We start from the raw sequence: 27,086 nt of genomic DNA, 5'->3' as shown, positions 1-27,086 counted from the left end.
CATTTTTATTGAAGCAATTTGAGGGGATAGGCAGGCACCGGAAGCAGGAGAAGTGTTCTGTCTATGGTGGGAAACGCAGGCCTGGACTGTACTCAGCGTCTCTGGGGGCACCAAGATCAGCTCTAAGCAACCCCAAAAAGGACTGTGGCTGCCGGGGATCTGGGTCAGACAGGAGGAAGCTCCTGAAGGAATGCCCCAGCCCAGATCTTGGCATATGGCAGCTGGAATGGATGCCTGTGGGCCCTGGAGTGCTCTGGGATGAGAAGCAAGTGGGGTACCTTTGCGGAAACCTGTTTGGAATCAGAGGGATGAACAGGCGAGCTGGGGACTCACAGGCTACTTCCCTGCTCCTGGTGCCTCTTGTGATTCAGTGCATGGGGGTCAGCAAAGCGGCGGGTCTTAGGCCTGGGGGCTGGGGGCCTTAGAGGGGAGGCAGAGGGGCAGGGGGCCCTTTAGCTCCTGTAACTCTTGCTGGACGAGGTCTTGGAGATGATGCGCATGCTGGAGCTGGTGCCGCTCATGCCGCGGCCGCTGGTGGAGCTGAAGCTACCGCCGCTGCTGCTGAAGCCGCTGCTGCCAAAGCCATAGCCGCCCCCGGTCATGCAGAGGCCGCCGCCCCCGCTGTAGCCCGAGCCCCCAGAGGAGGAGACCACGGCTGTGGAGAGAAGGCACAGGGCACACTGGCAGCCTTGTCCCTGGGTCTTGTGCCCAGGCGCCTCCCTCCCACAGGCTCCCCGGGGAGCCTCATGGTCCCCATCACCCGCTGCCTCAACGAACACAGGACATGGCAATTTTTATAGCTTGCCCAGCTGTGACCACAGATGTCTCTTCGACAGGCCTGAGAGGATGGCTTTACTATGATACCCCTACTTTTCAGTGGAAGAAACAGGTGCAAAGACACCAAGTGGCAGGCCCAAGGTCACACCTGCCGGAAAGCAGGGCTTGGGTCCCTGAGCCATGTTGGTCCCTCCTCTCTACCCGGGGCTTTCCCACTGGGTGAGACAAGAGGCCCCAGATATTGTGTGGGCATCACAGGTTCCCAGATGGGTGGGCCCAAAGGCTATCCAGGTGAACCTCCTCCAGACTGGAATCCCCTCTACTGCCTCCCTGAGAGGTGATCCTTTTGTTTCTGCTCAAATCCTTTCTGCAATGGGAAGCTCTCTGTCTTGGAGTATAGCTCCCCACAGCCTGTTGAATGTTTGAAGATGCCTCTTCAACCTCCCCTCACAGTGTCTGATTCTCCAGGCAAGGCATCTCTGTTCCTTTAACTCATTAGTTTCTAGCTCTCTCGCATCCTCGTTTTCCAGCCTCCCTCCCAGGGCCGGACCCAAGGGGGCCCCAGGGAACTCTACATTCCATGCCCAGGACTCCACACTCTATGCACGCCGCTGGAGCCTGCTGAGTCCTTCTGCAGAATGAATCCCCCTGGCTTCCTTCCTGGGACCTGAGGGCAAACCTCTCTGCTTTCTTGTTCAGTTAATTTGCTTCAATTTTCAACACAGGTCTTTAGCTTTTTAACAGCCTCTTGTTTGAATTTCTGCCAGAAATAGCTGAGAAATCAGGTGTTGGATGAGGGACCCATTGCTTTGTGAGTAGTCCTGTCCCATAACTGAGGTCCTCAGGGATTTGGGTGGAGTGGATTTATGACTCCACCATGAACCTCTCTTGACCCCACTGGGAGGAAGGGCCAAAGAAAAAAGGGGTCTCCACAGAGCCTCTCAGAGAATCTTAATGATATCCCTGCCCCTGCTCATTCACTATCTGTTCACCAAAAATGATGCTGTTAGCTTCTGTTTTGTCTCCCACTTTTCTGTCGTCCCAAGACATTTACTCACAGATATTCACGGGCCCGACACCTTCTCCGGTGAGTCTGTTGCAGGAGGGAGAGAAAGACATGTTTCATTTGCTGAGAAGTTAGAGAACCCTGAGTTCTATGTATTTAAAGCTATCAGCACAGAGGGCTGGCTGTGCTCTCGGCACTGTGCTGAACAAGCCTTTGAATCATCCTATTAGCTGTAGGAAGCTGATGCGACTCTGGGAGGGGACATTAGAAGAGAGATCAAATCCAAATATATGGCGAAATGGGGAGACAGACTGGTGCTCACTATGTTGGGAGGGACAGTCAGATGGGAGGCCTCTCTGGGCAGACAGAGCCCCTGGGCCTCGCCTTGTCCTGAGTGTGGCCTCCTTGATCACAGGGCCTGGGGAGAAACGACCCTGCCGCTGGCCTTCCAGGTAGTCATGGACCACCTCCTCCTGACACCTTCTATCCTGGCCCCTGCTCTGGGTCCCGTCGGAGCTCTGGGAATGACTTCAGGATGCCTCAGGAGATCATCCGAGTTTTACGTCTGTTTCTATTCTGAGCATTTCTATTTGGGGCCTGACACCGTGGGGATCTTGGCCGCTGTAGCACAGCTACAGTGCTCTGGTGGCATCTCTCTGAACCACGGCAGGAGGAGGAGCTTGCCCACCTGCACTCCTCGCCCTCCAGCAGCTTCCTGTAGGTGGCAATCTCGATGTCCAGGGCCAGCTTGACATTCATCAGCTCCTGGTATTCACGCAACTGCCGCGCCATGTCCTGCTTGGCCTTCTGCAGGGCGTCCTCCAGCTCGGCCAGCTTGTGCTTGGCATCCTTGAGGGCCAGCTCCCCACGCTGCTCAGCATCGGCGATGGCAGCCTGGAGCGTGGCACACTGCCAGGAGGACACAGGAGTTTATGAAATTGTCCACAAGGAAGGATGGAAGATATGGGCTTTAGGTTAAAAATGTGGAAGAATTTCCTGAAATGGATTTCATGCAAAGGAGGTTGGAGTATCATCTTTAAAAATAAGATTAATCTATGTTCTCCTTGGATACTTTGTGACTTAGAATGGAGAAATGGTTTTCAGGGTCCTGTTCAATATGAACTTCTCTGAATAAGTAAAAAGTGAATCAGTTTTGCCATGTATGCCTCCAGAAGACAGCATCTTTCCAAGAGGAACTGATGTTGGACAGATCTCAGAAAGAAGGTCCTGGCCTCCCTGGTAGGGGCAGAAGATTACAAGTTTATATTACTGGACAATCATTCATCTGGGGAGAACTCTCTGCATGGGCTGAGGCAGGGGAATGGATGAGATGGCCAATGGTTGCTCAGCCCTACCTGCTTCTTCACGTTTTCAATCTCAGAGCGCAGCCTCTGTATCACTCGGTTCAACTCAGAGATCTCCATCCTGGTGGAGCGGAGGTCTTCCCCGTGCTGGCCGGCAGACCGCTGCAGCTCCTCGTACTGGGGGTCAGGAGAAGGAGGAGAAGTGGTGGTGAGGCCAGAAGGTGGTGGCTTCCCAGGGCCCAACAGGGCCTCTGAGGCGACGCTTAGAGACACCTCCCTTTGCACGAGCTGTCTCCATCAAATCCATCGCACTGTCTCTTGGCCCTGCCCCTCACTCTCCATACCCAAAGTCTCCACTCCACAGGTGGACCTTCCTATACCCCAGCTTTGGTCCTTCGTCTTCATATTCAGGTGCCTCACCTCCACAAACTCAGCATCATTCGGGGGTGCTTGTCACTTTCTAATTTTAAAGCTCACTCATATTTGTTTTTCCTGGCACCGGGTCTTGTATTCCCAGGGACTCCTCAGCTCTAATCTGGAAAATGTCATTGGGTAAGCCCTAACCAGCCTTTGCTCAGCCTCTCAGCCCCAGCTATTTCTACCTCTCATCTCCGGATGCAGGAAGCTAAACCTACCTCTTGCTCCACCCTCCCTCTCTTGTGCCTACTGGGACTAGTGGCGGGTACTGTCCAGTTGTCCCTTGCCTCTCCTCTACAAGGCATCAGAGGGGTGTTCATCCTCCTCGGGGCAGGACTGACCACCTTTTGCCTCTGTCTGGCTGTTCCCCCAGGTCCTGACGATGCATCCTGAGGAGTGCTCTGACAGAGTGAGCCCCAAGGTGAATTCAGATCTCTCCAAGTCCATCAGACTGGTAGGACAAGGCTTTTATCAAATCTGCCTTTGAAATCTCAGTTCTCTGAGACTGTTTCATGAAATTGACCTTGACACCTCACCTTGATCTGGTACCAGGACTCAGCCTCGGCCCGGCTGCGGTTGGCGATGTCCTCGTATTGGGCCTTGACCTCAGAGATGATGCTGTCCAGGTCTAGCTTGCGGTTGTTGTCCATGGACAAGACCACGGAAGTCTCAGAGATCTGGGCGTGAAGCTGAGCCAGCTCCTGCGAGGAGGTCCACATGGGAAAGCTGAAGCTGGGTGTGTTTGCCTGCTTGTGTGTGTGTACCTGCATGTGTGCTGGGTGTGCATGTGTGCACTTGTGCGTGTGTGCTGTGAAACTGTGCCCAGCACCCCAGAACAGACCCTGGCACTGAGGGCCTCCCTTGCACCACAGGACAGAACAGTCTATTGAAGACTGAAAGGGCTGGGGGGACAGTAGGGCGGTCACTGGGATAACACCTGTTCCCTATCTGCACAGAAGGAGCAGTAGCTCAGGTAGCTGTAGCCAAGATTCTCCAGAAGTCACTCCCACTGTCAAGGGCACGCACCTTGTTATAACCTGTCAGTTCTGCGATGTCTCATGTTCTGAGAAAATGCAACCTTTCATTCCAAATAAAGTAATTATCTTGGGAAAGAAAGCTGAGTCAGAAAGAGCCGGAAAGCTGGGCTGTCCCAGCCCCATTTCCTAACCTTGCTCCTCCCTGCTCCCCGGGGAAGGGAAACGGAAACCACCTGGAAACAGCAGAAAGACCTGAAAAATTCAAGCCTAGGATCTGCCAAGCAGGTTAGACGGCACCTCTGAGCCTCAGAGAGACTACTGCCTCCCATGATTTCTGTGAGCGTTAAATGCATTCACGTTTGTTTGTATGGGGCTTCCCTGGTGACGCGGATGGTAAAGAATCCTCCTGAAAGGCAGGAGACCTGGGTTCGATCCCTGGGTCGGGAACATCCTCTGAAGAAGGGAATGGCTACCCACTCCAGTATTCTTACCTGGAGAATTCCATGGACAGAGGAGCCTGGTGGGCTATGGCTATGGAGTCGCAAAGAGTCAGACACAACAGAACAACTAACACTTGTATAAGATGGGTTTTGAAGCAGAAAATCCACAAGTAATTTGTTAATGATGACTTTACAGAATCATCTAAAACAGTGGGTCCCAAAATGTGACCCTCAGACTAACAGTATCACCTACTGAATCAGAATTGGTGTTCTCACAAGATTTTTAGGAGATTCTAATGAGCTGTAAAATTTAAGCATCACTGATCCAAAGCCCAAATCTTTAAGAACAATATCAATTGTTAATTAATTGTTAATTCCTTTCTTTATTAACAATTGGTTCATGCATTTCCTGATTCAAGAAGTTATTCTTTTGTTGCTGTTAGGTTGTAATTTGCGTTTCCAAAATCGTTTTTCCTGATAGCTGACCTAGCTAGGGGAGTCTCAGCCCACAGGATTGCTGTTCAGCATTGGGGGCCAACATCACCCTGGTTTTCAGCATTGAAGTGAATAAGCAAAGAAAATGATGGGGTCTTTTTTTGCCCCCAAGTGGGTGGTCATTGAAGTCACCTGAAGACCCAGAGCCCATGTTCCTGCTCCTGGAACATGACCAGATTGTGTTGGGCATCACACACATGCAACCCCATGAGCGGATTACCTGTTGTTACCAGGCCTACCTGCCATGCACACTGCACCCTGTATCCATACCTCCACATCACTAACCTCATCTCAGCTGCTCCCCACTCATTCATTCTACACCGCTCACATGGGCCTCCTTCTGGCTTTTCTGGATCCTCAGTTCCTTCAGGTTATCACCCACCATCTGCCTGCCCCTGCTCCCTGTTGTCTATTTCTCCATCACCCCTGAAATGGGGTAGTTATTTGCTTCTCTCCATGCTACCCATCTCCTGGAAGCTCCAAGAACTTAGGGCCTTGATTGCGTTTGCCCAGCGCTGTATCTTGCAGCCTTGAGCTCTGTGTTGGGCTTATAGAAGCACCCAGCAAAACGCCTCTTCAGGGGAGCCAATTCAATATTTTGTGTGCTTCTAGAAGCACCTGAGGGTTCACTAGTTGCCACTTGATCTGCATAATTACATCATCCTGCAGTTGCCATAGGAAAAGTAACAGGTAAATCTGAACTGGGCCGGGTGAGCTGGGTTGCTCAGATCATTCTATGGAAACTGCAAGTAATTTGCTGACAGGCAGCTCTTTTGTCTGACCAACAGAACATTCTTGAATTTTTCACCTTATCTGATCCACCAGCTGCCCTGGGAAAACTCACATTCTCCCTTGGTAGGGGAAGCAACATCTACTCCATCAATTCCAACTCAGGCATGGGGTGAGGAGCAGAGGGGTGACCAGGGAAGGCGCCAGCAGCCTCTGTGCTCAGCCGCCACCCCCAGCCTCCAGCCCTTTGGAGGGGAGCCCCCGGCCATGCTTACCGCTTCATAGAAAGACCTCAGGAAGTTAATCTCGTCCATTAAGGCTTCCACCTTGGCCTCCAGTTCCACTTTGTTCATGTAGGCAGCATCCACGTCCTGGGCACAGAACATGCAGTCACTCTAGTCCCACCCTTCTTGGGTTAGCCAGCCCCTCTGTCTGTGAGTTAGGTTGGAGGCCTTCAGCTCCTGGGGACAAGAGCATTTCTCTCTCCCAGGCTATGGATAGAGTGGAACTTACAGGGGGATCCAAATTGCATGCGGACCAGGTTCCTGGGGATTGCCCATCTGCTCATCAGCTGGTGCTATGTGGAGAAACCTCTCATGTCACCTCCATGCAGTGAGGACAGCCTGAATCATCCTGGGCCCTTGGGCCTCTGCTGCCTGTGGTCTCACCTTCTCCCTGAGGCTTCCTTCCTCTCTGCACTCTGTCCCTGCCTCCCCTTCCCACATTGCTGCTCCCGCTCTTCCTCCCTCTCCGGATTAGCTTCAGGGCTGGATCTCCCCCTCCTTCTGCCCATCCACACTGAGCAGAAAGGTTCACAGTTTCTGGAGCTGGTCCCCATCCTATGCCCATTTTTGAGCCTGACTTGAGGTCTCACAGACTCAGCTTAGCACAGGGCCCGTTTTGCTTCTCCTTTGCCTGCATAAGATCCATGTTGGAGAGGGGACTGGTGTTAAGATTTATAGCTCGGACTTGGGTGTCTTGGATCCTGACTCGCTTCTGATTATCTGGGTAACCTGGGGCAACTTATTTAACCTCCATGCACCTGACTTTTCTCACTTCTAAAGTAAAACGTGCTTCCAGGATTGGTTATGCAAATTAAATAAAGCCTCGTATACAGGGCCGCAGACTTATGTGGCAGCCGTCACTCCTGGGAGGGGTTCCCTGGGCCCGGAGTCAGATCAGAGCACCCCTGTCTCCTCACCTTCTTGAGCACCACAAACTCGTTCTCAGCTGCTGTGCGCCTGTTGATTTCCTCTTCGTACCTGTGGGGAGAGGGAAGTGGGTGGATGTTCAGAGCGGGGCTTCTAGGAGTGAGGTCCAGCGTGGGGATGTAGGTGGGAAATCAGAGCAGACTTGGAAAGCACGCTGCTGAAGTGTTGCTCTCCTATTACACATGTTACCCAACCCCCAATCCATCGCACAACCAGCCCTGTCCAAACAAAACCCACACTTAAAACAACACAAAACAGAACTGCCCCTCATTCTTTCTGAGGTCTTTCTCATAGCTGTATTCTCAGAGGTCCCATGAAGGGGCGCAATGCTTCCTTTTACCCCATGGTCTCGCCTAAGCCAAGAGGAGGGACAGAGATCGGTAGGGGGGGGCAGTCTGGGCCAGGCCGGCGCCTGCACCCCATGGCGCCCTCATGTTGCCTCACCGTTCCATTCTCAGCTGCTGACCTGCTGCCTGGGAAGCAGAGTCTTTAGGCTAATAAGAGACCTCCCTTTTGTCCCCTCCACCAAGTTTTCTCATATTCAATTTGCCCCTGAGTAGCAACCCCACTCTCCCTAGCCCCGCCCCCGCCCCTGCCACTGATCTCTGGGAAGGAAGTCTCAAGTCTGCTCTAGGTAACATTCCCCACCCTACCTCTTAAGCATCAGCCAGTCCCACCTTCTCAGAGGCTTGGGATGGCTGGGCTGTGGAAGGGGCTTCATCCCTTCTCCCTACTGGCTGAATAACCCAGGGCAGGTCCCTTAACATCTCAGAGGCTCTTTCCCATCCACGAGTCAGCTTGTTGTTAGCTCTATACGAACCCACAGTATGGATACCGCCAGACTCTCCCCCACTTTTCTATTGAACCTTTTGTCTACAGAATCTTCAGTCCTGTGCCTTCTTCCAAGTTCTCTGGGAAAATGAATCTGATTTTCCTTGTTGTTTCCCAAAACTGTCTTTTCATTAAACATGGTCATCTTTGCTTCACCCAACTCCACGCAATTGTCTTTCTCTGTTTCCCAGCTCACGGTCCCTCTGGCCAGAGGGCAAGCCTCAGGTGGCCCTGCACAGGCCTCTTAGACATCTACCACAGGAACACTGCTGTCCTCTAACCAGCAGCACACTCTCCAGCAGATCCCCCATATCCCTCCAGTGTGCATCTTCTGTTCGCACCCTTGAGTTTTTTGTCTCTTCCTCCTGGAAGCCTTCTTGGATTGAAATACTGTTATCCCATATTTGCATGATATTATAAATTATCTGTCAGCACTTGCTTCTCTTGTCTATGTTTGCATCACTACATACATTGTACTTAGTCGTCAATATAATAAAAATAGCTAACACGTGTTAACAGCTTGCTATGTACCAGGCACTAGATAACCTATTGAGTACTTTACAAGCAAGTGTTGCTTTAATATTCTCAGTCTCCCTGTGAGGTGGGTACTATTAATATCCCCTTTAACAGACAAAAGAACTAGGACTTAGAGAGTTTCGCTTTCTTTAGATATTGAGTCAGTAAATGATTAAGCCAAGATTGTAAATCTGAGGATTTCGCTAGTGGTCTGGTGGCTAAGATTCTACACTCCCAGTGTGGAGGGATCCGGGTTCAATCCCTGGCTGGGGAACTAGATCCCACATGCCTCAACTAAGACCTGATGTAGCCAAATAAATAAATAAATATTTTTTAAAATCTTAAAGAAAACTGATTATCAACCTGACTAGGTTCTCTAGCACTGTTTAGCAGAACTTTCGCCTCGATAGAAATGCTCTATACTTGCCTGTATTATGGGACCCATTAGTCATATGCGGTGACTGAGCATTTGAAATGTGGCTAGTGTCCTTGAGGGCTTGAATTTTAAATTGAATTTAATTTTAATTTAAATTGTCTCATGTGGCTTGTGGTTAACATGTTAGAGCAACTCTAAAATCTGGGCTCTCATGACCTTATACAAATGGTAACAAAAACTGATTTGTTTGGCCCAAGAACAAACATTAAAACTACATTAAAACCGTAGAAATAAGAAATTATTTGTATCTTTAGATGTGAGCATACCATTATGTTTAGCAGAGTGTGTGTGTGGTTCCAGGGAAAAGGCAGTAGTCACACCTCCTTGTTCTTCACACAAGCCCTTGGCCAGGGCTTACACACAACATGAACGTTGTGTAAGTCAGCAATCAGATTGAGGTGAACAAATGTGAGCATGAGGTTCTATGGGTTCAGCTCCTCACTAATAATGTGTTGCTACTTCTGTAACCTTGGATGGGTCAGTTGCTATCTCCGAGCCTCACTTTCCTCATTTCCAGAATTTGCAGGGTTATATGAATCATGCTCTGTGTGCCCATATAAGTTATCATTTCTAAGCCCAGCCCCTCCCCCAAACCTCAACATTATTTTTTTTTGGCTGCACAGCACATGTGTGGCATGCAAGATCTTAGTTTCCCAATCAGGGATCGAACCCCTGCCCCCTGCATTGGGAGCATGTACACAGAGTGGGACATGACTGAAGCGACTTGGCAGCAACAACAGTCTTAACCACTGGACCCGTAGGGAAGTCCCTAAGAGTCCCAGTTCTTTTCCTGGGTCCACCTCTGTGTCCTGAGTGTGTGCCCTATTCCCCATTGGCTTGGGCACTTCAGGAGAGCCCAGGGCCTCCCCTGGAGCCTCAGGGCTGAGCTACCACTCACTTGTTCTTGAAGTCCTCCACCACGTCCTGCATGCTCTTCAGCTCCACCTCCAGCCTCAAGCGCTCTCCCCCCAGGCTGTCCAGCTGCCGCCTCAGGTTGTTGATGTAGCCTTCAAACATGGGCTCGAGGTTGGCTCTGGTTGCTTTATGCTCCTGCAGGAGGCTCCATTTGGTCTCCAGGACCTTGTTCTGCTGCTCCAGGAACCGCACCTGCCGCCACCAGAGGTGAGAACCCATGAGCATGTCTTTACAGCCATTGCTTCGCAGAGGGCTCTGGGATACAGGACCCCCAACAGTGTAGCGGGGAGCCCTGCAAGATCTCAGAGTCCAGGTGGCAGGCTCCTCCTCCTTGTTCTCAGGCTGGCAGGAGCCTGGGATGTAAATGGCCAAGCCCATGTTGGTGTGATGGGGCTGGGAGACTGGCTAGTGGCTGGGTTTGGAGGTGAGAGTAGGCAGGAGGGCCAGAGGGCCAGGAAACCATCTGAATACATCACACCATGCTGACGTGTGATAGCTGAAGAAAAGAACACTCTACCATGTTACTGAGTGAGATCTTTGGTTCCCAATAAATGGGCAAGAGGTTCCTGGCAGAAAATTCACCCATTTGCTTTCAACATGATTTCTCTAGATCTAGAATCTGGACTCAGTGGCCACCACAATCCAGGAATGCTGGAGTAGATCACTCTGGAGTCACCTTAGGGGGACCTGGATACAGTTTCAGCCATGTCCCTCATGAGCCGTGTGGCCTTGCACAAGCCTCTTCTTGTCTCTATTCTCTCAGACCTCAGGTTCCTGTGGTCCTGTGCTACTAATCTGGTTTTCCTGAATTGCACTCAGCTGCTCCTCAGGCTGGGAGACAGCCTCGGGAACATGTAAAACCTTTTTCTCTAAACCAGTCCTTCTGTTGGGAGCAGCTGGAGTGACACACAGCCTCAGAGAATGAAGGAACAGAGCCTCCAAGGCTTTGGAATTGGCAGTGTGCCTACAGAGGGTCTTTAACAAATGTGTCCCACTCCTGCTTTCTCTTCCCTCATCCTGGCTCCAAGTCCTCCCTAGACACATGCCCTCATTCCCCAAGACCCCTCCAGATGAACTGTGGAAAAGCAGGGCCCACATCCTTCCCCTCAGAATGGGATTTCTGGACATCTCCCATCTGTTGGAACAAACATCACATCAAGTGGAGGACATGGGTGATAAAAGCTTCAGCAGTCCCTGTGATTAGGTTTATACATTCAAAGGTCTGAGTCCATATGATGAGGCATTTCATAGCCTGTTAGACCTGCAAGAGGACCTTGGAGTCCATCTGTTCAACCCAACTGAGACCTAAGAAGTTGGGGATTCTCCCAGCAGGAGAGCTGACGGTAGGAGCTGGTTGCCCCTCAGTTTAGCACTTTTTCTTTCAGAATCCAGGATTGGAGCCTGAATGATCTAGATTCTTGAGCTGGTTCTTCCCAGATGAAAGCAATTAGCTCCAGTGTGAACTGGCAGTAGTGCACACCAGAACTGGGGAAACCCCTAGGGTTCCAGGCCAACAGCAGGGGAGACTCAGGGCTGAAGTCACAGCTTTCCTCTCACCAAAAGGAAAGTCTGAAACCCTGAGTGCCTCCCTTGCCAATCAAATCAATAGTGAGGCTGCCACAGGACTTGCCCCTGTTGACTGGCAGGGAAAAGTGACCTCAGCCTGTGAGCTGAACTTGTAACCTTCCATTTCTTGATCCTCTGCTCTCTGAACCAATCCCTTTTGCTGTCTAATTTTAAGCCATGTTCATGGCTATCCATCAAGAGAGCAATACAATACACTGTTGGTGGGAATGCAAACTAGTACAGCCACTATGGAGAACAGTGTGGAGAGTCCTTAAAAAACTGGAAATAGAACTGCCTTATGATCCAGCAATCCCACTGCTGGGCATACACACCAAGAAAACCAGAATTGAAAGAGACACGTGTACCCCAATGTTCATCGCAGCACTGTTTATAATAGCCAGGACATGGAAGCAACCTAGATGTCCATCAGCAGATGAATGGATAAGAAAGCTGTGGTACATGTACACAATGGAGTATTACTCAGCCATTAAAAAGAATACATTTGAATCAGTTCTAATGAGGTGGATGAAACTGGAGCCTATTATACAGAGTGAAGTAAGCCAGAAAGAAAAACACCAATACAGTATACTAATGCATATATATGGAATTTAGAAAGATGGTAACGATAACCCTGTATGTGAAACAGCAAAAGAGACACAGATGTATAGAACAGTCTTTTGGACTCTGTGGGAGAGGGAGTGGGGGGATGATTTGGCAGAATGGCATTAAAACATGTATAATATCATATTAAAAAAATAATATGAGTGTAAAAAAAAAAAGAGAGCAATATTCTCGCAGTGGGTCAGACAGCTCTGGTGCCCAAAGATGGACATTTTTCTCATCTCAACAAGGTAGGAAACCGCTTCCTCCACACCCCTGGCCCCCAGGACCTCAGAGAAGAACAGAAAGCTGAGATACTCCTGGGTGCCACATGCTTTCCTGGCGGGAACCCCATGGCCCTCTCACCTTGTCGATGAAGGAGGCGAACTTGTTGTTAAGGGTCTTGATCTGCTCCTTCTCCTCCTTCCGTACCCGCTGGAGGGACGGATCAATCTCCAGGTGAAGGGGGGTGAGGAGGCTCTGGTTGACGGTGACCTCATGGATACCTCCAGCGCCAGACATCATCCCACCTCCAAATCCACAGCCACTGCCAACTCCTCCCACTCTGTACCCTATGCCCCCAAGACCCAACCCGTAGCCAGCACCCCCGAAGCCAGTCCGGTTGGAGCGGTAGCCACTGCTGATGGAGATTCTCTTGTTACCCCCAAAGCTGTGGAGGCTCCTGGTTCCAAATCCACCTCCAAAGCCACCCCCGAAGCTCTTCCCACTCTGGATCATGGAGATGGAACTGAAGCTGGGCCTGCAGCCTGGGAGGAGGTTGGCTGAGGAAGCACTGAAGTTCCGAGAACCCCCTGACTTGATGGTGATAGAGGATCGTTGGGTCATGGTGGGAGCCGGTGTCAGCGGGTCAGAGGAGTGAAACTGTCACAGGGATGAACAGCCTTCCAAGTCTAGCTCTCTACAACTCTCCTTGACTTTTATCCCTTTCGAGAACTGGGTTTGGCCAGAGAAGATCAAAGACCACTCTGTTGAGTTCATCTCAATGGTATGTCTGGCCATGACCCATCTTCCTGCACTGCTCATCATCACAGGGAACACCCCACCCAGGGCAGGACCAGGCCTGGGAATTGGGACCTGGGGCAGGCCTGGTCCCAAGCCCCCCCACCCCCAATCATCCCACGTTCTCAGCCATATGCTGCAGATATTCCCATGGCTTTTCTTCTCCTCCCCTTTTCTTGAGTCTTGGACTCTGAAACCATACACTTGATTACAGTCTTCCCATCATGGTCACTTATGAGGGAAAAATTTTTTTATTGAGGATTTCATCTGTGCCAGACCACAGGCAGGTCAGTTATAAGCATTGTTATTTGATTCTCATTGTGAGGTTGGACAACAAGAATAATAATTGCCAATATTTATGGAGCAGCAATTATAAGTAGTGCTTTACACCTGTTTCTCATTTGAACTTCACACAGCAGGAAGGGGTAACTCATATTATTCTTGCTTTGCACATGAAGCAATTGAGGTGTAGAGTAGTTCCGAGACTTAGGACCCAGCAGTCTGACTGCAGGTCACCAGCTCTGCATCACTATTCTCGTACCGATGGCAAGGTGGCTTGTTCGAGGGAAGGAGCAAATTCAGGATTTCACTCCGAATTCCTGTACCCTCTACCCCTCACCCCAGCGTCTCATCCCGTGGTCACCCCGAGGACCAGGGACATATTCTCAGTGTCATTTCTCTCCTTCCTTCCATCCTCTCCCTCCAAACCTTCCAAATTTTAGCCCCTGGTTTTACATTCATCTTTTCTCATCCTAGTTCATGGCCCCTTCCTTCCCTTCCATTTAACTTCTTGCTCTTTCACCCTGGACAGCTGTGTTTGAGATCCCTGGTTCCAAGAGCCCACCAATGTGGTCCTGAGCACTGACCCCATCCCTCCAAGCCCACTCGGGCTGCCTCAACTCTGGGTGATGCCAGGGGCTGAGGTCTGATGGGAGGTTTCCAGAGGCTGTACACTCAGGAATGTGGGAGCTGCCTGCAATTATGGGCCTAAATGGCCCTTCTGTTGGGTGAAAGCACTGCCCCCAGGGCTGATTTCTAACTCCTCTCCTGGCCTGTTATTTTCCTGCTCACATCTGCAAGTTGGAAGCTGTCAGGAAACAATCAGCCCTTTGCTGGCAGAGGGCTGGGCTGCCCACCCTACGTCAGTGTCCTTGGAACTCAGTCTGGTTTGGGGAGGGGAAGGCATTGCCCTGCATGACATACAGAGTGGGGAGTCTGAGCAGAGCTTCCGCCCAGGGGCTTGGGCTTCTCAAAGAAGGCATCCTGATGGGAGGAGGGGGTAGGTGGGCAGAAGGAGGGAGGGAGGGAATCTGGCCAGTGCTTGGCCCTCCTGCCCCTCCCATCTTCTCAGCCCAGTCTTCTTAGCTCTGAGGGAAAGGGAGGGAGGTCAGATGCGCTGAGCCCTCCCTGTGCCAGGACCCCATGCTGAGAGGAGGTTTGGATGGGGAGAAGGATCACTCTCTGCTCCATCACCATTCCAAATAGAGGGCTGGACACCAGACACATTATACATGCATTTAATAGACACGGTCCTGGGAGGAAAGAGAGAGAGGCTTCACTCTCATCCAGCAGGCAGCTCGTAAGCATCGTGAGACAGGTGGGCTGACACTGAGATGGTCTGGGAGATACAGACTGCATTTGGAGGAAGGGAGGAGGGAGGCAGAGCTGATGGGGAGTCTCTGAAAGACAATCTGACAGTGAATTTTGAAAGAGAGCGGGTTTGGCACAGAGTGGGTTCTAGGAGCAGTCTGGGGACTGAGGGAGGGCAGAGGCTGGCTTAGGCTGGGGAATGGGATATAGACAGGATGCCAGGCTTCCTGGCAGCACAGGTGGACCTCGAGGACGGGAGACAAGGAAAAGCACCTAGGTGAGCAGGGATGAGTCCAGACAGGCCAGGTGAGCGGGCGGAGCTGGCTTCAGGGTAGGGGTGAGGGAGCAGGGTGACTGTGTTTAGTGCTTATAGCTCTTCCGGCTGGAGGACGTGGTGGAGACAAACTTGAAGCTGGAGCCACTGCCCCCGACGCCCCGGCTGCTGCTGTTGCTGAAGCTGGAGCCGCCCAGGCTGTGCCCACCACTGGTCATGAAGGAGCAGCCGCTGCCCCCACTGAGGCCCAGGCTTCCACTGCCAATACTGCTGCCACCTCCGTAGCCACTGGAGACGGTGGAGGTGACCACAGCTGCCGGAAGAGAGGAGATGTGGTCAGAACCAAGGGCAGGAGAGAAGACACCTGGGGCATCATGGACAGCTCCCCGAAATCCATGGGGTGGGGACCGGTGGTTTGCCTCTTTCCAGTTTCCTGCCCACTTCGTGAGCTCACTGTCCCGTGGCTCAGTCTAGTTTCAGCTGCCCCACAGCACCAGGTGTCCTCCCAGTCCGAATGGCTTCCTGCCTCTCCCCTGCTACTTGGTGCCTCTCTTCTCCTTCCAGAACTTACTGGGATGCCCGTCCTCTGGGAAGCTCTTTTACCCGCCTGCCTTCCCTTTGATTCCCCTGCTGTTTTGTCGCCATCTCCCCCTGGTCTTGGTGTCTCCCTTCCTTCTGGAAGCTCACAGCTGGTTGTGGGTACATTTCCCTTTGTGCCCTCCAGTCCACGCTCTCTGAATCCCAAGGCAGGGCTGGAATACTCTTGATAGACCAAGTGACAGATGACCCCCTGGCTGGCTAACTCTGTCCTTTTCTCCTCCCGAACTGCTCTCTCCCTAACTTTCAAACCACCCATCATCTTAAACATCTAGTACCTTACTTCGGGCCCTTCTGAAGGAAAGCTGAAATAAAATATAGACTCTGTTATTGGATGAACTGTATGCTCCCCAAAATGTGTTGAATACCTGTAAAGTGTCTTTACTTGGAAATAGGACCTTGTAGTTGTAATCAGGTTAGGATAAAATCATTAAGGTGGGCCCTGGTCCATTATGATTAGTGTCCTTTTAAGACAAGGCAAGATGTCCAAGTGAAGACAGACACACCGAAATGGCCACATGATCATAGAGACAGAGGCTGGAGTGAGGCAAGCAACACCAAGGCTGGACAGCTACCACCAGAAGCCAGGAAGAGGCAAGGAAGGTCCTCCCTACAGGCTTAGGGACACACGGCCCTGCTGACACCTCTGTTTGTAATCTCTAGCCTCCAGAACCACGAGACAGTATATTTCTGTTGTTTCTCGCCACCCAGTCTGTGGTACTATGTTATGGCAACCTTAGGAAATAAGCACAGACTTTAGGTGCTTTCAAGAAAGGAAACTTTAGACGTCATGCCAGCCAGTCCCCAAATTAGCTTTGAGGGTCTCTGGAGCCACTGGACAAGGACCTTAGGGAAGGAGGACCTCTGGGTGGTTCAGAGGGATCTGCCTTATTGAGTCATTGGTTAATATCATCAATCGCTAAGGTGACTGTCACGTCAAGAAAACTGAACTCACTTGCAGAGTGTAAGTTCTAAGAATCGTCTCTTGGCCTCACGATGCCAGCACTGAGCTCTGTAAACGGTGACTTCTGTGCTTACCAGTGCGGGCTGTGCAAGCTTGCTAACGAATGCCTCTCCTGCTTCTGGGAAGTGGCGCCCAACTGCCAGGCCTCTTAGAACTCTCACTGCCTTGAAACCCCTTGGTAGCTTTCTGTGTTACACTCCATAGAGTTAAGCCAAGCAGTGGGGCTTCTCCCAGACTGTTCTGGAAGAGGCTGCCTAACTGGCAATGCCCTAGTGCCCAGCACGAAGGCTCTCTCTAATGCTTGAGAGCAGACAGTATCTCTCTAGTGTGATCCAGTCTGGGCAGGGGAGGGTGTGGCCTGAGGATCCTGCAACCCATGTAGAAGGATGAGCGCAAACTTCCCGTTACTCCCCTCGTGGTGCCCTCTCACTTGCAAAGAGGTAAAGTCGATGACTGTAAGGTCTCTCCTAATAGAAACTCAGAATCTCAAACCTTCTCAAAATGAACCTCCCATAGGTAGGATCCCCTCCAATGCCCCATACATCCCTGGCACCCTCTGACATGCCAACCATCTCCCCAGTCCCCAGCCACATACATTTCAGATGACATGAAAGGATGTCATACTCACAGATATTAACTGGAGAAACGCCCTCTCCACTCAGCCTGATGGGGAGGAGGGGGGAGAAGGAAGGTTACTGTGGTGTCCAGCAGCTTGTGGTCATTTGAAATGACATTTGTGCAATTGTTTTAAATTCACTGAGAAAGCCTTCAATTATTTTTATTGCAGAAGTAATGGAGGTTGAAATTATTTAAATACCAGTAGTATTAAAAAAATAATAATAATCTAATGAATGAAAAATGCAGAGTTGGGGTTCATAGGAGTCAAATCTGTAATCTCAGAATTTTTAGTGTAAACGAGATAAACACCTTAAGAAAATTAAAGCGAATCATATGTTAGAGGCAGCTGGAAAGGCAGGGCTGTCATAGAACAAGAAGATCGCTCTTTCAACAATGGCCTATTGTCAGGTACCGAGGTTATTACAGGTGTGGAGAGGAGTCTGAGTCATAAATGTAACAATAGCAATCATCGGCCTAGCCTTGTTGTAACAACTAGAGTAGTTTTGCTTTAGCATTTTGAGGACAGAAGTGGCATTCATCATAAATGCAGACCTAGCCCTTGAAAAGGGCTACCTACCTATTACCCACATTATGCCACTTAATTCTCTCAACAACCCCTAAGTAGGTATTACAATCTCGGTTTTACAGATGGGGAAATTGAAGATCAGAGAGGTTAACTAACTTGCTCATGATCACAAAGCTGGATTTGAGGCCAAATTAATTTGACTCCAAAGCCCACATCTTTGGCCATTAAAATCAGGGGGAGCTAATCATTTGCCGTGTCCCATCCATTGTTCTGAGAACTTCACTGGTAGCCCCTCACTTTAGCCCTCTTAATAACATAGAAGATAGAAACTCTGGCTGTCCCATTTTACAGATGAGGACTGGAGAAATCACACAGCTGGTCACACAAGTGGTACTGGAGTACAAAGCCCCCACTGTGCTTTGGGGATCATGTGACCTGGCCTCTTTATTCCATCACTAAAGACATAGAAAGCGGGAGTGGGGAGCATTGGTGGGAGGAAGATGCTGAATTTCCTAAGCTTATGTAGCTAGTTTGGAGAAGGCAATGGCAAGCCACTCCAGTACTCTTGCCTGGAGAATCCCAGGGAGTGCAGAAACTGGTGGGCTGCTGTCTATGGGGTCGCACAGAGTCGGACACGACTGAAGCAACTTAGCAGCAGCAGCAGCAGCATGTAGCTAGTTAGTGGTAGACCTGTTGGCCCAAATCCTAGGACAATTTATTCTCAATTCAGAGTCATTCATACTACATATCCAGACCCATTGTGTGACCAAATTTCTCCTTTGATTTGATTTTACCTAGATCCAATCAGCTTCTAGATTTCTATAGGGTGCTAAAAGCAGTTGCACCTCAAATTTGGGATTGTTGATTATGATTTCCCTGGAAAGAAACTGCACCTGTATTCTTTGTCAGAGTCCAGTTCTACCAGCATTTTGCTCCCTTTTCCAGGCAAGGAAGGGCCTGTATCAACCTGCGTGCATGCATGCATGCTAAGTCCCTTCAGTCATGTCCAACCTGAGCCCCTAGGAATGCCCAGGTTGCTGGGATGGGTGATCTGCCCTCACCTGCACTCCTCGCCCTCTAGCAGCTTCCTGTAGGTGGCAATCTCCACATCCAGGGCCAGTTTGATGTTCATGAGCTCTTGGTACTCGCGCAGCAGCCGGGCCATGTCCTGCTTGGACTTTTGCAGGGCCTCCTCCAGGTCCACCAGCTTGGCCCGTGCATCCTTGAGGGCCAGCTCCCCACACTGTTCTGCATCGGCGATGGCTGTTTGCAGGCTGGCACACTGTAAGGAAAGGAGGAAGCCATGAACCTTACTGATAACCCCTGGAAATCTGGTGCTTCTTGGGTAGGAGTCCTGTAAGTGAGGCAGAATGACCCGGAAGACATAAGTGTGTGGGGAGCTCTGGGTCCTGCCAGAATGTACCTGCTTCTTGACGTTGTCTATCTCAGCTCTCAGCCTCTGGATCATCCGATTTGTCTCGGAGATCTCTTGTTTGGTGTTGCGGAGATCATCACCGTGCCGGCCGGCGGTGACCTGCAGCTCCTCATACTGACAGAACCAGAGCAGAGTCAGTCACCCCATCAAACCCTGGCCTGGGCACTACCTGCATGCCCAGCCTGGCCCTCGGTGCTCTGAGCAAGCCCATCCATGCACTCATCATTCACCCATCCCCTTGCTTGTTACTTGACCACATCTACTCACCAGGCATGTCCTGGGCTCTGGGAATATCATGAAGAGAACAATCAGACTCCTGCCTACAGTTTTTTTGTTTTGAGATGGAAAATAATTGAACCAGGCTGGCATTTGATACCAGCAGTTATCAGTAAGACTCATGGTTTACTCCTTTCCTTACCAGCCTGCATATTATTGAATTTATAGCTTCAAATTGAGATGAGTGTCCCTTAGGAAATAAACTGAGTCCTATGGGGCTGTGATAAAGGAATCTGACTTAGATATGGAAGTGAGGGATGGGGTAGGGAATGGACAGGGATGTCCCTCTAGAGATGGAGATATTGACACTGGGCACTGAAGGCTGGGAAGGATTGACTGGCTCAGGGGAGAATATTCCAGACAAGGGAAACAACCTGTACATGAAGCCCCCAGAGCATGCAGAGCATGAGGAGGGAGAGATGATTTGGCACTGTCCTTGGGGAGTTCTTGGTTATGGGGCATACGTCAAAGACCAACTGTGACCATGAAGTTTGGTGGCCCTCCTGATGCCAATGCTGGGGAAATGGAGGCACTGCAGAGAAACATCATTGGAAGGAGCTCAGGCTATAGAGGACCCCGTTCTGAAGACTTTGTAACAGAATCCTCCATCTCAGGTGGCTCTCTGTCTAATGGTGCGGGTCTAGGACACCATCATTTAGGAGAAACAAACGCACCCTGTGTCCTCCAGCAGACTGGAGGAAACTCACACCTTGCCCAATGGAAGAAGAGCCCCTGCCTGAGTGAAGATCTGTCCAATTTAGAAAGTGCTGAATGGTTCAGCTTCTTCGTTTCTGGACACACATGGTTAAAGGCAACAACAGTCTTCGCCAACTCTATACATTGCAACCACCCGACTTGGAGTTAAGTGCATCCCACCTCCACTCACTACCAAGGAGCTACCTCCACTCTTGTACCCCGGCACCTGACACCTGCTTCTTTTCTACCACTTGCAGTGGCAGCGACTAAGGCAGTGCAAAGACCGAGGCAAGGGATGAGAGCCAGCTTGTAGGTGAGCAGCTGCCCTGGAAAAGCATCTGCATTTGGCCGATAACTGATCTCATGGGTTGGACCATTCAGGCTGCTACACCCCTCCAAACCCAAACCTTCTGTCCATCTGCACCTTTGGACAATAGTTCTCTGCAGTCATGCCAACCTCCCTCTTCCCAGGGCAAGCTCTCTTGTTCAGCAAAGTGCTCATTTCTGCCCCCCAACCCCCCAGGACTGCTTGCTCAGCCTTTCAGGCCCTCCCTGCTCCTTGGCAATCTTTTGTTTCCCACCACTTCCAAAACAGACTAAAGCCCACCTCTTCTTGGAAGTGTTTTATTAATGCTTTTCCCCTTCTATGACTGTTCACTCATCTCATGCCCTCCCCAGACCTTGGATTCCTTTTGTATTTTGTTCATTTACAACTTTGTAATCTTGCTTGGCATACAGTAGGAGTTCTGTAAATAAACAAGCCCTTTGGAAACAGTTTTATGAGCATTTCTTGGTTGTTTGAGTCTCATCCAGCTCCCTGTCAGTTGGTAAGTGGTGGGGTACTGTGGCTGTCCTTCTGAGCATCCAGCATTGCCTGACCGCTTATCAGCATATGTGTGTATTGGGATTTCCACATCCATTTCAAGCTAAGTTTTCATAGCCTCCAAGACACTTCTGCCAAGTTGAAAGAAACGGGAATGCTCACATGGCTCCTGAGGCTTGTGGCTAGTATTAAACAATGATCTAAGGCTTCAGAGAACACTAGACCCGCAGTCTATCACGGAGGTGCCCATGCTCACCTTGGTCTGGTACCAGGACTCAGCCTCTGCCCGGCTGCGGTTGGCGATCTCCTCGTACTGAGCTTTGACCTCAGCAATGATGCTATCCAGGTCCAGGCTGCGGTTGTTGTCCATGGACAGGACCACAGACGTGTCACTGACCCGCGTCTGCATCTGACACAATTCCTGCAGAGCCAGTTAACTCAGTGTCACCACCACAAAAAAAGAAGGAGTCTCGAAATTATGCAATTGACCACCCATCTAAGTCAGGAATCCTTCTTTGGCATCCCCAGCAGGGAGTGCCCAGCTCTTGCTATGCCAGCTGACCCTTGAGGAGTTTCTGGGTCATAGATCAGTGGAATGGGAGTGTGTCCTCAGTATCCATTCTCAAGGCTTCCCTCTGTGCTTTTTCTCTGAATATGAAGGATGAGCAAGTGTTCTCTGAATCCAAATTAGATCACGTTGAATATGACATATGTGATTCATATGCCAGCAATAAAGGTTTCTTCAGGATGGGGTGATTTTTAGGACCCCTCCCCGCCACACAGTGTGACTTCATTGCTCTCTACCTCTCTGTCCCCTTCCACAGGCCCAGGTGTCTGCCATCAGAGTGGAGATGCCCAGAAAGAGGCATCTTCAGGGGCCAGGAAGCACCCTGACCAATGGGCTGAGGGGCAGCTTGCTTTCTGAACTTCTCTGAGACGGAGAAGAGAGAGATGGGTCTTGATTCCTTGGGAATGTTACCCAGTGACATGCGAGTTTAGGAATCAACACTTGCTCCTTGCTCGGCCGTGGGATTGCAGGGAGAAGACTCAGAGCTGGGGTGGGGTTAAGTGTGGCAGGATTTCAAGCAATTCTTCCCAATCTCCATGACCTCTCCAACCCTCCATCCCAGGGAGAGACACTATATGGATAACACTCTGCAACATCCTTCTCTGTCAGGCTTTAGACATAAGAGGGGACAAACACACATGCATGATCTTACTGCCTCAAAGAGCATCTGGAGGAAGTTGATCTCATCGGTCAGAGAGTTGGCCTTGGCCTCCAGGTCCACCTTGTTCAAGTAGGCAGCATCCACATCCTGAAAGGACAGCACAAGATGCTCCTCTGAGACCCTGGCCCCAGGCAACAAGCCCAGAAGAAGCTGGGTAGACTCCCTGACCCTTCTAGTTTGGATTTTAGCAAACTCTGTATCTGGGGTTTGGGGCTGGGGATGGGTAATTGCTGGGAACTGTGGCTTGAATCTCCTGGGCTAACAGAAAACCAGCAAGGTCATTGGAGCCATAAACATGGAGGGAGAATTTTGGCAGGTTTGAGCTCTCTAGATATTACAAGGGCTGAAGTCACTTTTCTTGGGTGGCCCAAGGGTCTGTCACCCCACACTTCCAGATTTGGTTTTGAATCTTCTCCCCTGAGAGACATTTCCACTCACCTTCTTTAGAGCCACAAACTCATTCTCAGCAGCTGTGCGCTTGTTAATTTCATCCTCATACCTGTAAGTACAGAGGAGAGGGGGCGAGCGGTGAGTGAGGGTTTGATTGAACTCTTCTCAGGCTGGGGTGGACTACTTGTGTAGCAAGAGACCTCTGTGTGACTTCAGGTGATTCACTTAACCTCTATTTCTCCCCCAATAAAAGGAGAATAATTTCTTCTGCCAGTTTCTTTTTCCTTTTTTTGCTTTTGTAAGACTGGAAAGTGGGCATGGAGCTGACAGGGATAGTAAAACATATTTATGCAACTCCATCCTCGTAGAGATGCACAATTTCAATCTTGAAAAACTTTTTGCTGTCTTAAGTGCCTGCTGGAACTGTGGGATAAACTTTGTTCAGGACACTGCTTCGGTCGATTTTGATGTATTTCCACTGAACCTCAGGGTAGCCATTTAAATAGTGTGTTTTTCTTAGTAAGTAGGTATTGCTTTAAAATAGAAACCAAGGGTGAGCCACCTAAGGGGTTGGCGAGGACCATCTTTTCTGTTGGATACCTCACCTATTGCAGCCCGGGTGATGGCAAGTCAAAATTGACTCCCTCAGGAGGATCAGATTGCCTGGTTCATACTCTAGGGTACACCTTGGCAATGCAGGCATCTCAATAATAGAGCCCATGTCCAGTGTAATTAAATAATAAACTGTAAAATAGTATATTGCTTTCAGAGCTATAATGTTTTGTTAGATGACACAGATGTCCCTTTGCAGCCATGGACACATATAAGAGTCGGCTTCTTGTTGGTAGTAATGCATGAGATGAGAGTCCCTTTGTTACTCTATACCTTGCTCTCTTCTTCTCATGAGATGATGACCACAGGTCCAAACCTCTCTGACACGGGCATCTGCTCCTTTGCTCTCTTCTGGCCCTCATCAAGAGGAGTTTTGGGATGACTGCATGTGATCAGAAGGGTCTCTCACTCTCACCTGACTTTGAAATCCTCCACGACATCCTGCATGGTTCTCAGTTCAGCATCCAGCCTGCCTCGCTCGGTGGTGATGCTGTCCAACTGCCGCCGGAGGTCGGTGATGTAGGCTTCGAAGAAGGGCTCCAGGCTCTGCTTCACAGTCCTGGTGCCCTGCTCCTGCAGGAGGCTCCATTTGGTCTCCAGGACCTTGTTCTGCTGCTCCAAGAACCGCACCTGGATGGGAGAAGAAGAGAAGAAATTCTGGAGAAACTGGGGAGGCAGAGCCAGACACCACCCCAATGAATATAGGAGAGGAAAAGTACTTTCCACCTGATACCCGTCTGCCAATGATATAACTGACAACCCCTGTCGAAATGGAAAAGCCCATCAAGTTACCCTGACATTCTCTGGGGCTCCAGAGAACTAGTGTAGTGGCTCCTTGATGGGGAGCCGCCATTCTTAGGGTGTCTCTACCAGCCCTGCTCTGGGTTAGGTTGGTTTTCTCAGGGAACTTAAGAACTTCACATTTCCCTCTGTGTTGACTGAACCAGCCAGCATGGCTCCCAAGGAGAATGAAGGGAAATACCCACAAGTCCTGTGGGGCAAGCTGGCCCCACCTGCAAATACTTCTGCCCCTGAGGGGTGCTTGCTGAGTGAATGTGCTTTCCCGCAGAGAAGCTGTTGGGCCATGGCTGCTCTCTGGACTGGGGCCTCCCCAAGAGTTCCTGGCACCCAACCCCGTGGACCAGAGGCAGCTCCCAACTCACCTTGTCGATGAAGGAGGCGAACTTGTTGTTGAGGGTCTTGATCTGCTCCCGCTCCTCTTTCCGCACCCGTTGGATGTTGGGGTCGATTTGCAGGTTGAGGGGAGTCAGGAGACTCTGGTTGACGGTGACCTCTTGGATGCCTCCAGGGGGACAGACGGAGAAGCCGCAACCCCCGTGGCCCCCTCCAATTCCACCCCCATAGCCGAATCCACCGCTGACCCCAAACCCGCTGCTGGCCCTTCCACCAAAGCCACTTCGGAAGTTGCTGCCACACCCACTGATGGAGACCCGCTTGGTTCCCCCCAGGTTGTAGAGGCTACGGCTGCCGAAGCCGCTGATCCCTCCCAGTCCTCCACTGCCCACCGGGGAGTGGGTCACGGACGCGGAGCTGAAGCGAGAGCGGCTGGTGGCTGGGGTGGTGGCTGAGGCTGTGCTGAAACCCCTGCGGCTGCTGGTCTGGAAGGTGATAGTGGACTGTCTGGACATGGTGTCTGGGAGAGGCCGGTGAGGAGCGCTCCTGCTGTGGGTACGTGTGGAGGGGGATGGAGAAGACAGGGCGTCTGGGGTGCCCCGGCCCCCTGGGCTTTTATGGGCCCCGGGAGGGGGGCGGGGCACGCTCCTGCAGGCCTCTGATGGCATTTTCTCGGCATCCACCAACCCTGAGCCCACACTCGGCTCCCCTGCGAAAAAGGCGTAAAAGCCACGCGCTTGTTCCCTGGCATCCCTCCCCCACATGGAAACTCCTTTCCAGTTGCAACTTGATCAGCAGACGAATGAGAAGCACGTTAATTGCCTTCAGTCATGTCCTAATCATGCATTTTAAAATGGACTCAGAAAACACTGCCTCATTTCCAAACCGCTCTCTTGGGCCTGGGACCAACTCCCTCCTGTGCAAACATCTTGTGTCAGCCCCAGTGATGGTGGTTCACTGTTCCCTGTTCCTTCTTACCCTTAGGTGTGCGTCTTACTCCTGAACTCTTTCTCGGCTATTAACTCTCAGAGCCCCCTCTCCCAACCCAACCCTGGCCCAAGCAGTCCCTCCAGATCTTGAAAATCCTGCTCTCCACCCATCTTTCTCAGGAATCCACCCCATTTTCATGGCCCCTTTGCTTTACTCTAAAGCTGCCATCTGTATTGTGCGGGTCACACTGACATTCTGGGGTGTGAGTGTGTGTTCGTGTGAGCACATATGTCCTGTCCACTCCAGTGTAACGTGACCCTTAAGGTCAGGTCCTCTGCCTATGTGGAGAGAAGCTGCAAGAATAGGAAGATGGGTTTGAATCCCAGCCCTGCCACTGCCTAAAGGTGAGACATGGGCCCAGTCATGAAACATCTCCAGGCCTCAATTTGAGTGTCTGTAAAGTGGGGTTTGTGATGACTATTCATGGGAAAATGGATTTTGTAATGCCAAGGACATGCAGATGCTGAGCCAACTCAACAGAGTCTTCTCTCCTGATATAATCACATGTTTGTGAAGGAAATGCCAGCAAGGTGCCCATCCTGAGAAAAGTACTCAGTATTTGAAAGCAGCACAATACACATTCTTTTTTCTTTATTAACAGGCTTATGGTCCTGTTGGGAAGACTAAATTGAGACACATTGAGGAACTTATGAAACGGTGATGCTCCATAAAACACTGACTCTTGTCTCTGTTTGAAGCCGCCTCATCCCTGAAGTGGAGAAGGCAATGGCAACCCACTCCAGTACTTTTGCCTGGAAAATCCCATGGACGGAGGAGCCTGGGAGGCTGCAGCCCAGGGGGTAGTGAAGAGTTGGACACGACTGAGCGACTTCACTTTCACTTTTCACTTTCATGTGTTGGAGAAGGAAATGGCAACCCACTCCAGTGTTCTTGCCTGGAGAATCCCAGGGACGGGGGAGCCTGGTGGGCTGCCGTCTATGGGGTCGCACAGAGTCGGACACGACTGAAGTGACTTAGCAGCAGCAGCAGCAGCAGCAGCAGCAGCATCCCAGAAGTCTCCTTGACCAGCCACTCCTCCTGTTGATGGCCAAGGATCCTAATCTTTAATCCTTCATCAGAAAGTCCCATGGCTACACCGAATAGAGGGCTTGTTTATTTTCCCCCGTTAGTCTTAACATTTTTTTAAATTGAAAACTTTTATACAATTTTAAAAGGTTGCTTTGCATTTGCACTTATGACAAAATATTGGCTATATTCCTCACGTTGTACAACACATCCTTGTAGCCTATCTTACACGAAATAGTTTGTACCTCCCACTTCCCAACAGCTATATTGCCTCTTCCCACTGGTGGTCACTGGTTTGTTTTCTGTATGTGTGAGTCAGTTTCTTTTTTTTTTTTTCATAGCCACTAGTTTGTTGAGTTTTTTATATTCCACATATAAGTGGTATCGTATGGTATTTGTCTTTCTCTGTCTGACTTATTTCACTTCAGCATAGTGTCCTCCAAGTCCATAAATATTGCTGCAAATGGCAGAATTCTGTTCTTCTTTATGGCTGAGTAGTATTCCATTGTGTATGTATATATATATTCTTTATCTTCCACATCTTCTTTATTCATTAATCTGTTGATGTACACTTAGATTGCTTTCATATCTTGGCATTTGGAGATAGTGCTATGAGCATAAACATGTGGAGGCTAAACAATATGTTACTAAACAAAAAGCAATCAA

The 27,086-nt window shown here is 50.4% G+C and overlaps 2 protein-coding genes across 2 annotated transcripts; both read right to left on the bottom strand.

The window, feature by feature from the left end:
- Positions 1–13,066, bottom strand: LOC109559067 (keratin, type II cytoskeletal 5-like). Its single transcript, XM_019960512.2, has 9 exons — positions 12,587–13,066; positions 10,038–10,246; positions 7,347–7,407; positions 6,421–6,516; positions 4,041–4,205; positions 3,139–3,264; positions 2,472–2,692; positions 1,836–1,870; positions 1–655 (listed from the first exon to the last, which is right to left on the bottom strand). The coding sequence occupies exons 1-9, from the start codon at positions 13,064–13,066 to the stop codon at positions 453–455; spliced, it is 1,596 nt and encodes a 531-aa protein (XP_019816071.2). The 3' UTR covers positions 1–452.
- A 5,800-nt stretch (positions 13,067–18,866) lies between these two features.
- Positions 18,867–25,063, bottom strand: LOC109559068 (keratin, type II cytoskeletal 75). Its single transcript, XM_019960513.2, has 7 exons — positions 24,434–25,063; positions 23,686–23,900; positions 22,707–22,767; positions 22,260–22,355; positions 21,296–21,460; positions 19,233–19,358; positions 18,867–19,091 (listed from the first exon to the last, which is right to left on the bottom strand). Exons 1-7 carry the CDS (start codon positions 24,917–24,919, stop codon positions 18,867–18,869), a joined length of 1,374 nt encoding a protein of 457 aa, XP_019816072.2. The 5' UTR covers positions 24,920–25,063.
- Between the last annotated feature and the right edge of the window lie 2,023 nt (positions 25,064–27,086).

The sequence above is a fragment of the Bos indicus genome, chromosome 5 (assembly GCF_029378745.1).
Source record: "Bos indicus isolate NIAB-ARS_2022 breed Sahiwal x Tharparkar chromosome 5, NIAB-ARS_B.indTharparkar_mat_pri_1.0, whole genome shotgun sequence".
NCBI lineage: Eukaryota > Metazoa > Chordata > Mammalia > Artiodactyla > Bovidae > Bos > Bos indicus.
This window is presented reverse-complemented; position numbering and strand designations above follow the sequence as displayed.